This window comes from Pseudochaenichthys georgianus, chromosome 12 (assembly GCF_902827115.2).
Source record: "Pseudochaenichthys georgianus chromosome 12, fPseGeo1.2, whole genome shotgun sequence".
Taxonomy (NCBI): Eukaryota; Metazoa; Chordata; class Actinopteri; order Perciformes; family Channichthyidae; genus Pseudochaenichthys; species Pseudochaenichthys georgianus.
Window position 1 is genome coordinate 13,697,244 of NC_047514.1, and position 13,364 is coordinate 13,710,607.

The following is a 13,364-nucleotide window of genomic DNA, read 5'->3' on the forward strand; positions in this document are numbered from 1 at the left end:
TTGTCTTGTATTATTTGATGATCAACTCACCACTGTAATGGGCATTTTGTAAAGCTTAATTAGCAGATGTATCAAGAACGACAATAACTGTATAAAAAAGAGATTAACTACTCCTTGCAACCGCGACTGCTACTTCTGTGTCAGCAGGAAATGTTGTTGTTTGATGAATTCGACACTGAAGGGAAGGAACCTGAAGGTGTTTAAGTGTATTCATGGTTATTTTTTGTGTGCGTGTGTGGTTCATTCGCTTTATGTCTCGTCTGGCCCCTCTGCTCCACTCTCTCAGGGAGGTTGGCAGACAGTTCATCTTCTGCCTGTCTCCTCTACCCAACATCCTGCCTCAGACTTAATGCCACTCTTTCCGGCGCTATGCAAATATCATCAGTGCCTTTCGTAGACTAAAATAGAGCTCTTCTCTCGCACACAATGATCAGGAAAAACACACACTCCCATCAGCATCATTCAATGTCTGTTTTTTCTCTTTTTAACAGCAAACTTAAAAAAAAAAAACTACTTATATAACATTATAGCATTATAACCCATGTTTTACTTAATCATAGAATAAGGTCTAACAGCTTGACAATGATTGACAGAAATCGTGAGATCTCATTAAATAACTGCAGTGGGTGAGATTATATAATCTTCTGCAAAGCTTTAGAGTTCTCCGAGACACCCCGAGTCTCACACATTCTCTCATCTGACGATCAAGTTGATCTTTACACTAGCTGTTAGTTTAGGCTAATAAGCTCTTCTCCTGGTGATGCGTAGAGGTGATTGGGAGACATGTTTAATGACTGAGAGCTCTGCAGAGTGAGGAAGGGGTGAGCCATCCGGGGAGGTGTTTGCTTTAAGGATAAATGATGAGGCCACTGAAATGTCATGTCAGCATTTCTTGTGACTTAGAGGCAGAACTCTCCATCAAATACAAAACTAAAACATTTTTTGTTTGAGGTGATGAATAGGTAACATTACGGTATAATCAGATTGAAATGAGTGTTTAGTGCCTCGCTATGCCCCCTATTTTACAATACTTCTAAGATTTCCTTTCCAGTTCAAGTATTAAATGTAAAAAACCCGATACTGGTCCCACCAATTACCATCTGACCTTTTGATGCCGAGGCTTTGTCGAGTACAATAAATCAAAATCACCGTTTCAAATGTCAGACATTTATTCAGGTCCCACTTGGTGCGCAGGATCTGGCTCATGTTGTCACTAACCTGGCTGAGACATGCCGCCTTCCCCCAGGGCCGTGAGGCAGGAGTATGGTTAACTGGTCTCTGGTGAACTGATCAAGCGCTCTACAAGCAGGAGAGGAGGTCAATGCAGGCGAGTGGAAGGATGAAGAGTGGAGTAAAGTGGCAGAACAATTTGTGGAAAAATGGCAGTGAAATTTGTAGAAGGAGTAAAGGGGAAGACAAGAGGTTAAAGAAGATAGAGGGGAGGGGGGGGGGAGCATCGAAGCAAAGAGAAAAAAAAAACTACAGGTTGATAACTATGTCAATCAAACAACATGCATAGAACTACAGGAAGTGGTGGCTAAAAAGATGAAATGATTTGGCAGATATGATCATGGGAGGAGGTAGGATACAGAGGATCGATCATTAATGTTGCTGCGGATGATTGTGGATGGAGGACTCGTGGAACCATTGGTTGACCCAGACGAGCAAATTGATCGGCCCGGGGGAAGAGGAGCCTGCAGGCCAGACAGTCAATAACTCGGCCAGAGTCCATGCGGGCTGCAGCTCACGGGTTTAATGGACTGTGGGGAGACAGCGTTCTGCTGCCTGACTGAACATTTGCATTACTTGCTGTTTTTCACAGGTTTTAGGATTCAAAGTCTCAGGAACATACTGAATGTGTGCACACACACACAAACACACACACACATGCAGGCAGGCAGGCATACATCGGAGAGGTCACAGTCAACAACTTTGAGTAATCGTGAGCAGAAGCTGAAAACAGGCGTTTCATAGGAGGTGCAGAAAATACAAGCAGACCTGCTGTGTGGTTTTACTCAAGTGCGTGAATACAAGATCATTTGGAACTGTTACTTAATGGGGCGACTGTTAGCGCCTTTTCTTTCTTTGAGTTTACATCAAGACTACCAAAACTATGTCTAGATGTGAAAACACTGCCTCAATAACAAGCACATCTTCATCAGTAAAGATCTAAAAGCGAAGGAGAAGGAGCATTTTAGCTTCTCCTTTGCTGCTTTTCTGTTTTGGAGCAGAGAGCGGTAAGCAGCACATTCCAGTAAATCACAACTAATTTCAGCCCTGCTTGACGCGCATACTAAAGTAGAAACACATGCACTACCTCCCCTTCTTTTTCTTCCTGCCGCAGCCAGCCTACACTTTTCCTTTACTCAATCTCACAGCCTCACTCCGTTTCTCTTTCTTGTGCTTTATACAATACAACCCTTAAGCTTTGCACGTAGACACAATATTTATCTCTATGTTTTTATTTTATTCCCATTGTTGACACACCACATACACAACACTTATATAACATTATATGTGTGGTTCCTCATTACGATGACAATTCTTTGTCAGGGAACTTGAACTCAAATCAATATCAACATAAGAGGATTAGCATGTTTGATGGACAAACAGGCAGTTGATGTATTTAATGAGCAAACATAAAGGTTGTTGTATCAGCTGAGGTTGGTGGAGGCCATATTCTGAGCAAACTGGAAATTCTATACAACAATAACCTGTTATAAGACTTTCAGAGCTCTTATGCTGCGGTCTGGTGCAGGGTCGCCTTGCTCATTGTGTTGAGTCTTTCACATCCCATTTTTATATTTATTTTGGGTCTTTGTAAATGTGTATAAAAACCTTTTTTAAATCTCGTTGATGAATCATTTGGCCAGTTGCCGACATCTGCAACTCTTTTTTCGTCCTGCTTTCTCCATCTCTGCAGTGCAAATATATTTGGCCAACCTATAAAAGACTTCTCTTTAGTTAAAGGAGGAATGAGTTTCACTCGGCTCAGAGGCAAATTCTAAGTTTGCAGGAAAATATTCTGAAGCTAATCAATAAAAAGTAATGAACTAATAACATTATTAGTGAAATGATACTGAATCTGCTTTGAGCTTGAAAGCTTTAGAACTGCTGCCTTCGAGCTTAACATTTCACATTACATTCAGAAAGCCTCACTCACAGGTTTAACTTGTTGTGCCATTAGTTATAAACATTTTGCAGAATTTAAGAGTCTGTATCTTCCTGCTGTGTTTAAGCATGCATGTTTTTATATGCTTCACGTTTTTCTCTTTTAATTGGTTCTCAATGATACAAAAAGGACAGGAGTGTCTGTGGAGGGAAAGTGGTTGTTAAAAGCAAGATCTCTGATCAATCTTGTAGCTGAGCTTGTGCAAGTCACCAACCCTTTGAAATATAAAGCTTCCACATGATGCATTTCCATCACCCTGTTGTTCTGCTTGGTGTTCCATCACAGTTTCAGTTAATATAACATGATAAACACGAGCAGCCACAGACTTTAAGGCCACATAAGCATACACAAACATGCATTTAAAACCCTCTCAATGTCGAACAGGAAAACAGGATGACCTCTTAACCTAAGCAAACTGCTGTTGTCCCACGTTTATATTATTCTTTTGTTTTATTTGCCAGGCCTTCGCTGTGTCCATTGCACATAAAAAACAATAGCTCTGCACAGTTCCAATTACTCTCTGTACTTTAAAAACAACGATGAAAGTGCTTTTGTCCATTTGATATAGCTAAAATGTCCTCTTTTTTCAAACCACAAATACAACCCAAATATTTTCTCTTTCCCCGTCTCTTAGCAACTGAAGAACGGTTTTCCAGTGACATCAGGGCATGGAGCGAGAGAACGAGAGCGATGTTTTCTTTTTCTCTTCAGGACATGGTTTCATGAAGTCAGACTTTGGAGAAATTAGATTTCAGAGTGTGTACAATTAGAGCAGATGTGCCGGTATGACATTTTGTGGCAGATTTAGGAGTTTAGAAATGGGATCAAAGGTTAAATGTTGCAAACCATGGCAAGAAAATCCATAATCAGATAAAGAAAGAAAGCTAGAGTATTGAGTGCAAACAAGGGTGACTGAATAACTGGCTTAAATTTGAGTGAGTAACCTATTAAACATGAAAAACCTTGAATGTCTCCGCAGCGTTTTTTTTTTCTGTCTGCAGTGAAGTGTGGAGCCTGCATTCCTGTCTTGACATAGCTTTGGCTGGGGAGAGATGTTAAGGCTATAGGGCTGGCTGTGCACTGACATCAACAGAAAAAACATTCCCTCTCACTGAGGTAGGTTAGTGTGTGTGTGTGTGTGTGTGTGTGTGTGTGTGTGTGTGTGTGTGTGTGTGTGTGTGTGTGTGTGTGCTCTCATGCGTCATTACCGTCGGTCATTCCTCCTGCGTCGGAACAGCTTTTTGGTTTGTGCGATCTCAGCCTCATTAGGAAGGGGAGGGAAGACCTGTTGAGGACAAATCCAAAAATAAGAGACAGCTCCTTTCAAGAACAGCATTTCAGATCACTTCTTGGAAAGTAGGTACAGAATCCTTAATCCTCGCTGTCGCTGTACCATCAAAAGTACACAAAGGGCTCGATTTGTAATACATCAGACAATCTCTAGGCTTTTTCTTTAGAAAGCTGTTTTCCAATGCCAGTCCTCTTAGGGCGACTGTGGCTGTGAGGGAGTGCGGTCGTCTTTCAACCAGAAGGTTGTGGGTTCGATCCCAGCCCATGCAGTCAACATGTCGGTGTATCCTTGGGCAAGATACTTAACCCTGAGTTGCTCGTGATGGCATGGCCAACGGTGTGTGAATGTGTGTGAATGTTAGGTCCTAGAGTACGGTACACTGCTTTGTATGAATCAAATCAGGTTTTATTTATATAGCACATTTTTAAAACGATTTTTGGTCGAGCCAAAGTGCTGTACATATAATAATTGCCTTACAGTAAGGACACTATACAGTAAATACAACAGCACAATTTGTGCAGAATATCAGTATGAGAAAACGACACCCTCTGAACTTAGACCCTCACATCGTACAAGGAAAAACTTCCGGAGAAAAACCCACAGTTTAAAGGGGATAAAGGGAGAAACCTCAGGGAGAGCAACAGAGAGAATGGGTGTGAATGGGTGAATGACATGTAGTATGTAAAGTGCTTTGAGGGGTCTTAAAGACTAGATAAAGCGCTATATAAGTGCAGTCCATTTAACATCAATACACTCATTTGAATGTGTTTACTGCACAGAAAGTCAAGAGATTAGGTAAATGGTGCAATGCCACTTTCTTTTCAAGACTTCGAGGAATTAGTGAAATGGCTTTTTCTTCTGAATATTATATATATATATATTCATAATACTCCTGGCACAGGCTTGGGTTCGTAGGTGCAAGGACTATAACTTGCATATATTAAAACAAAAAAAAGTGAGAATATTTTCTCAGTTAACAACTGGTAGGTTATTCTATTTGATTACATATAGTTGATGTTGGCACGTGCCTGTAAAATATGATATCATATATTTACGTTTCTTCACTGATGATAGTACCCCTTAGCTGATCGCCGTAGTGACGACACATCAAACTGCCATGCATCGTTTCATCAGCACCCAAACAAAGCAATCTCTGCGCTTTGTCAGATGTCTGGCACAGTTTTTATCTGTGTTTATTTAATTAAAAACACTGCAGCTGCTATAAACTAGTACCACTAAAGATACATGTACTGTGAAAAATAATTGGTGGTTCTAAGAACTTCATGTGAAATCAAAGATATAAGCATCCATCATCAATTAAACATCTGCTCTGTCAATCAAACAGCATTCTGCCCCTTCACTCAACATCACTTTGTGCAGCTGTTACCATGGTTACAGTTGGTCTAGCACCAGCGCTGTTATGTACAGTGTGCAGTTGGAGATGGTGCCTAGATGTGTGTGACTATGTACAGTATCGAGTCAGAGCAGATAACGTGCGTTGCATAAGTAGCTGATGTTAGATGATGTTGATTAGCATTAATGGCTAATAGAGCTCAAGGATTCATGTGTGTTATTTTGTGTGTTGCAAATAGTTGCAGGCTGATGCATAAAAACTAATTCCCCATATTTCCCCAAACCGATGCGTTGTGCAAGAAGGTGACCACAGTCTGCAAAGAGGGAGGCTCTGTGCACTGTTTTTACTCTCGGAACAGTTCACTTCTTCCTTTTGGTTTTCTTGATAAAAGTATGACCAAAAATAAATAGTGTGATATCAGTGCATCTAGTCTCATGATCAGCATATCAAGTATCACCACATAGATGATATACTTGTCTGATCCTCTTTTCATTGGATCTATAAGCAGGTACAATGTGGAATATGCGTATCTTTTCATACCCCCACAGCATTCTACTTTTTGTTACATTTTTGGCTCAAGGTTTGTGGTTTCCATTGGTAGAGATATGAGAGGTTGTGGTGGGTTTTGTACAATCGAGACAAGAAAGAGTCTGATTTATTTTCAGCGAGGCCTACATTTATATATAGGAAGGAAAGAAAGAAAGACAAAACAAGGGAAGAGAGTCATAGTAAAGGTTTGTTGCCTGGTTTGTATCTGACTTGTAACGACTTAAGGCGGTGTTTTACTAATCCACAAGGACATTATGTACATATACACTATAGCTGTAGAGCATCAGCTACCTTTTGCATTGCAAGTAGGAATTCTACTTACATATTCTAGTCTGTTTTGTTGTTGTTGCACAAACGTACTGTACATCCCGCCTTTCAGAAACATACTGTAGATGTTCTAATGAGTTTGAAATGTAACACTGCTGCTCCAACCTACTTCTCTCTTAGAGAGGCTGCTGGGGGATCGTAAGATTCTGATTGAATCCAGATGTGAGAGTCAGAAAGTGTCTGTGTGTGTGTGTGTGTGTGTGTGTGTGTGTGTGTGTGTGTGTGTGTGTGTGTGTGTGTGTGTGTGTGTGTGTGTGTGTGTGTGTGTGCGCGCGCTGGGGGCACTGTATTCCTGTGGCACAGTAACATCCACAAAAAGGCAGACAAACACACTCTTTAACCGTCGGTTGGTACAAAGCTTTTCTTTGACCAGAGACTTTACATATAAACCCAAAAGTATTAACATCCACAGAATGAATCTGCTTTTTTCCAGACTCTGACTCCTAGAGCGGTCTGACAGGGAGGAAAAGTAGGTGGAGGAAGAAAAAAAAGAAAGAAATGGAAGAACTGTTGCATGTTTAGCTACTGTAGTTTTCCTCTAGGATATCATTAGCTGTAATTCTGCCTTCAAATGGTAACCAGATGACAGTAAGTGCACACACACACAAAGGGTGAAATTATACACGCAATACACTTAACTTCAAGTATTTTACCATCACTATTTCTCAGATCTTTGGCAAAAAAAAAAAATAGCTCTTTGAATCGTCAATTTTAATTTAAGAAAAAATAAATAGAAGCATATTTTGAACCAGTGCATTAGAGAGAAGCTCAGTTTGGAAAGCTTTCGACAGGAACGGAGAAGGAGGAAGCGAGAGACGAGAGATGTAGAGTTGTCTCTGTGGTTAAAAGGGAGAGCTTTGTGTGCGTGTGTGTGTGTGCCTGTGTGTGTGTGTGTGTGTGTGTGTGTGTGTGTGTGTGTGTGTGTGTGTGTGTGTGTGTGTGTGAATATGCTATCTGCAGGTAGCAGCCAGCACGGGGAAGATCAAAGAGAGGCGTGTGCTGTCCTGCCAGAAGAACCCTCACCTCGCAGCAGGCAGCGCAAGCCCTGTGGACGTGACAGAGGGGGGGGGGGGGGGGGTCGGGGGGGGTGTGGTTGTGTGAGTGGGAGAGCAGATAGAAACGGACAAAGGGATTCTTTCTGTGGTTTGGTTTATATACGCAAGATTATCAAGGTTATCAAGAGATTGGTAAAGGGCTATTCTAAATATTTTCTTAAACAAATAGTTGTTAATTTTGAAGAGAGGGATCCAGGAGGTGGGGGCGGCGAGGCAGGAGCATGCTTCTTTACCGATAACAGTCTTACGTAGCATTCAGACTGAAAAGGAGCAGTTTGTTCTAATGATTTGCTACAGCTATGAGATTATAAAGATGTTATGCAAGGGCGTTCAGCTTTATTAATAGAGCCACAATCGCCCATCAGACAGGATTTCATAAAGCCTAGAAAGTTGTCACAGTCACTATTGTTATCCCCCATCTCGACAATAACAAGGTAAACACTATAATTACCCTGTTGTCGCTACAAAGTCTTCTAGCATCAATGAGTGTTCAAACGCATTTGATTGGCTATCCCCAAGCAGGATGCTGGAGGAGCCAGGAAGAAAGACCACGGAGGAGATAAATGAAAGCTGTAGGAAAGGGAAAGGATGGATGAGGATGTTTCTTTCATGGGGGAGAAAGTTTCGACAAAGCGATTCATGTAAAGTTTGATGGAAATAACAGACTGAAAAGCAAGAAGAAAAATGAATGGAGCCATCAACATACTGTAGAGGGAGAAGCTTTGCATTTGTTCATCGAGGGATTTAGGACATTTACTATGACAGTTTAATATGTGGACAAGTTTCTATCCAGGTCATTATATCCTTGAGACGGTTGGGATAAAAAGAGTGGGTGGTGTTAGTTTGATTCTTGGTGGTAGCGAATGGATTTGTTAGACTAAAACAACACATTTGTTTAAATAGCTTCAAATTAAAACGTCAACTAAAAATGCTCATCTCTACAGAAAAAGAAGAAGACAAGGTGTACTCTTGTAAAAATACAATCCTGATTGCGGTGTGTTTTTTACGTGTGCATTGTTTTATGTGCCTGGATGTCTGCCTTGAGAGGAAGTTGACACACCGTGTAGCATTGCAGGGAAAAGCACAGGTCACTGGGAGAGGCTACCTGGGATGCTAGCTGAGAGGATGTGTCCTTTTTACAACCGCTCAACATCGCCACGTAGCTCCCAAGCAATAACACCACATCTTCTTTGAAAGTATTGCATGATTTAACCTTTAAAGACACATTTTACGACGTACCCCCAGTGGTATCTAAAAAGGTTTGGGATTTTTCCGAGGGTTTTCCATAGGGGTCATTGACCTGGGTCAGAGAGCACTGTCGATCCATTCATAACAATGACGTGGCTTGAGTGTGAAAGGAGTATAAGTAACGAGGAAGGAAAGTAAGGAAATGAGAGCGAACGGGGATGGAAATGTGAAGAATAGAAACGGAGAATAGCGATTATAGGACTTTCTCTGCAGCGGCATGGAAAGTGAAGTGCACGTCTTCCTGCGCTTTCTAGTGTGTAACAATTCTGGTATGATGGTCATTCAGTCCGTCCATTGTTTCCCTCGGCTTATTTATGTTACGAGGGCCCTTGGCCAAAAGCAATACATTTAAAACCGCCCCAGGGGTGGCATTACAGGACAGGTTGTTGAGAGCAGAGGAGAGAGAGAGAGAGAGAGAGAGAGAGAGCAAGTAAGAAAACAAGAGGGATTGTAAATACAAGATAGCAAGCATTTCAGATACAGAGAGGAGCTGAAGTAAAAGAGCTGAAATTATTTGGACATTTTGCCCGTATTAAAAGCAAGGATGAATAATGTGTCGTTTTTGTGACTTGTTTTATTTGATGTGCCCATATGAAAATTAGCTTTGGCTATCTTTATATGTTGTGAATTGGAGTTTTACAACTATAATAACATGCTGTTCATTTATCATGACACAGCCACATAAATGTAACAATAAATATAACTATTAAAACACCATTCAAATCTGCACCAGGTGGAAACCTTTTGAAACGGCATAGATGATAATGCCCCTGTCTATACTAATAAAAGTGATATCTAATTAATAAGAAACACAGTGTGCTACAGAACCGATTATTTTACGGTCATTGTTTCTGCCGGTCAAAACACATTCGATAGTTAATATCGCCATCATGCATGGAGTGGAATTTAGCTTAGAGTTACACTTCGATATTGTGCCAAATAATGCGAAAATGTGAACTGTTTCGAGTGTGAACGTTGTAAAATTAAAGATTAAAAATGTTAAGTGACATTTTAGGTTTCATAAGCGCTACAAGGACTGTAACAAAATCAATTATTTTTGGCAATAATATTCTTAATCTTTAGTATAATCGTGGATTCCTGCATATCAATAAGCAAGAGGAAAAGCTACACAACTTGATATTGGCACTGACATTGTCGCCATCATAGATGTGTCCAGCTGTCTCATGTCAGGAATGACATTTCTGATTTAGAATTGTTTTTCTGTTAAATTCCTGGAGGAAAAGATTTGCTCCGTGTTTCATGATCCCTCCTTTAGGCCTTTCATGTAACTTGCTCTGCAGCTGATGCCTGCCAACCGGGCCAAAAGGAAGAGATTCAAAGCTGCCACAGTCAGGTGTGGTGGGTGATCGGTGATAAGAGGGAAAGATGTGAGGTCCTGACACCCGTGTCTCATTTAATAAGTGATCTGAGGCCGGAGCCACAGCAGAGCACCGACAGATCGACAGGCACATCAAAGAACTCGGGGGTCTAGCTACAGGAGGAGATGGAGCCATTGTGGGATCAAAGTGTCAGAGAAAAAGAGGAACAAAACCTGTAGTACCCTAAAGAAATATAATCACGCGACAGCCAATGGTACAGCAGCAGGTTTCACGCGTCTGGTTATAGGTAAGAGAAAAAAAGACTTCAGTCATGTGTATCCTTTCTTCTTGCAGAATCAAACCTGATGCTTTGTGTGCGGTCGAGTTAACATTGTGAAGACCAATTATTAATGACCCTTATTCTTCTGGGGGCAGCGCTGATTTTACTACTTTATTATCAGGATCATAAATTGACACCGTGGGCAGCACTCAACCCATCACGAACACATACGAGAGATAGAAATTAATTTAATCATGGCGCAGGCTGGAGGTTACCTTGTTTCTTGGGATTTAGCACAGCAGTAATATGCCAAGTATATAAATCAGTTCAAAGAGGGGAGGGGGAAAGAAAAAAAAGGGGCATGAAATCAAGTTATCCGCCTTTTTGGCCTTGTTCTTTCCCCAAGTGCTTTACAATGCACATTTCATTATTATGCACATGTGATAAATAAATTAGGTTAATCTTGTTTGTGTACATATTTACTGTCATTCAGACGTGATGCATTTAACAGTCACTCGTGCACTATTTAATACCTCTGTGGAATTAATTACAATTTTCCCAAGGTAACCCGCTTTCATGTGTTCTCAAGTCTCCAGTGTTTCTCGCAGGCCAGAACTGAGCGCTGTGCAGTGGTGATTAAGCCAGTGTGTGTGCGGTTAATGGAGTGTAGTAGCCAAGCAGCAGTGGGATCAGGAACAATAGCAGGAAGAGACCACAGGGAGGGGGCTGCCGGTCACCATGACCCCCTGGATATTGTTCTGCTGTCCACCAGCATTTGAAGGATCGAGGGGAGGATTACATTGATGACATAAGGAGAGGTAGGAGTGGGGGGGAACGGAGCATAGTTAGAAGAGAAAAGGAAAAAGGAAACCGCAGATAGGAAGAAGCAAGGGGAGACGAGGCAAAAGATGATAGAAGAGATGTGCAGTGTGTTCAAGGTAATCAAAAACATACAGGAGCAGTAAATGTGTGGAGGTTGATAGTATGAGAAGAATGCAGGTCTCAGACAAAGTGACAGCTGACAGACAGACCGCCCAATAAGCCCACCCCGCCCCACCAATGTCCCTTCTCAACTGGAGCCCTGCTCTGCGGCACGTACACTTCCAGACGGAGGGGCCAACCAGTCTGTGATATCTCAGCTCCAGACTCCTGCTTTGTTCCCCCGTTAGACGGCTTTGTTCACGGCCCAGAGACCGGATGTCTCCTAAATGACTCGCCGCTTTCTCCCTCTCTGCTCGCTCTGACCATAAACTTCTCTTCCTCCTCTGGTGACCTCCATTCTTAAAGATATTTGGAATGTTATCACTGACTGCAAGGAAGCAAAACACTTCTTTGTTTAGTATATACTCAAGTTTATTTGTGTAGTATATGCGGTAATCCTGCTTATAATACATCAAAGAAAAAGTGGTTTGCTATGGCCATAGTTATACATTTCGGGCAATAATATTTACACTTTTCAAATGAGAGTTAGGAAGAGAAGATGCCATGCTCATGTCTGTAAATACGAAGCTACAGTCAGGCTAAGGCTGGCTTAGCCTAAAGACTGGAAGCAAAGAGAAACAGCTAGTTCTACTCCTACCTTTTCTTTCTTCTTAAATCCACCTACCGCCTATCATCAAACCAGTTTTAAAGCTCACTACTGGACACTCTATTTTGTGTTGGTTTCATCCATACAATAACTGAAGTGTAAAGCAGCTATTTCTTTAGATCTTTGAACAAAGTTAGGCTAACTCTTTCAGGCTTTATTCTGAGCTCAACTACCAAGTGGCTGTCTAAAGCTTAACATTCATACATACATGCAGACATGATAGAGGTATTCCAATTGGAATCTAACTCTTGGCAAGAAAGCAAAAAAGAGTTATTCCCAAAGTGTTAAACTGTTACACCATATGCTGTTAATAACATAGCTTTCAGCTATAACCAAGCTGAGGCTGACCGTCATGGACACTGCCTGGAAACCTGGTAACACTGAGCTGACATTATCTTGGCAGCCAATAAATTACCTCATGGGAAAGAACATCGGGTCACAACAGTCATACCATTTTCACAGAAACAGAAGCACCCACTTCACTCCATTTCAGATGAAAAACACCCACAGGTAAGAGAGTAATGCCGTTAAATAATAAAAAAATGACACTAAAATCGGTCTAGGAAAATGTGTGTGCATGGATGTAACACATACTGACACAAAAAGCTGTTGATGTCTGGCCAAGCAGACGTTTGCTGATCTTATTTCAGGTACAGTAGCACCCTCATGAACACACACACATGCACACGGGCTGAGGCTGTCACAACACTGAGGATCATTCTGACATGATCATGTTGATGATGCCAAACACCCTGTGAGGGAGATCAAGTGTCCATGCTGCCGTACAGTATGCGTCATGAAGGAGGGAAGGGGGTAAGACATATTACTCTCTCGAAGGGGCTAGTTTCACTTTGTATTTTGGAGTAGGTGGATAGTTCTTGATAAATTGTAAGTCATTTATCAGATTAAAACACAATTAATAATTTGATTTATGTCCCTTTAGATTTAGGAAAGCCATATACGCATTTTCTCCTTGATGTTTAATAGACTAAACAAATGAAACCGTTAATTCAGTGGTTCCCAAACTTTTTCAGTCGGGGCCCCCCTTGGGTAATTGGAAATATTTTCGGGACCCCCCAACCCGGTTCCCATCTATATTGGTAGGATTTATTGTATATTGTTGTAAAAACATTACATTTTCTCTACTAATAATAATAAGATACAAAGATCCAACTATAATT

General features: G+C 41.3%; 1 protein-coding gene across 2 annotated transcripts in view; it reads right to left on the reverse strand.

Moving 5' to 3' along the window:
• Positions 1–13,364, reverse strand: part of ctif (CBP80/20-dependent translation initiation factor) — a 60,517-nt gene that overhangs the window by 11,530 nt on the left and 35,623 nt on the right. For both annotated transcript variants that reach the window (XM_034095945.2, XM_034095944.2), the window contains exon 8: positions 4,381–4,457. In XM_034095945.2, coding sequence (XP_033951836.1) covers positions 4,381–4,457 — 77 coding nt within the window. The remainder of the gene's footprint in view (positions 1–4,380; positions 4,458–13,364) is intronic.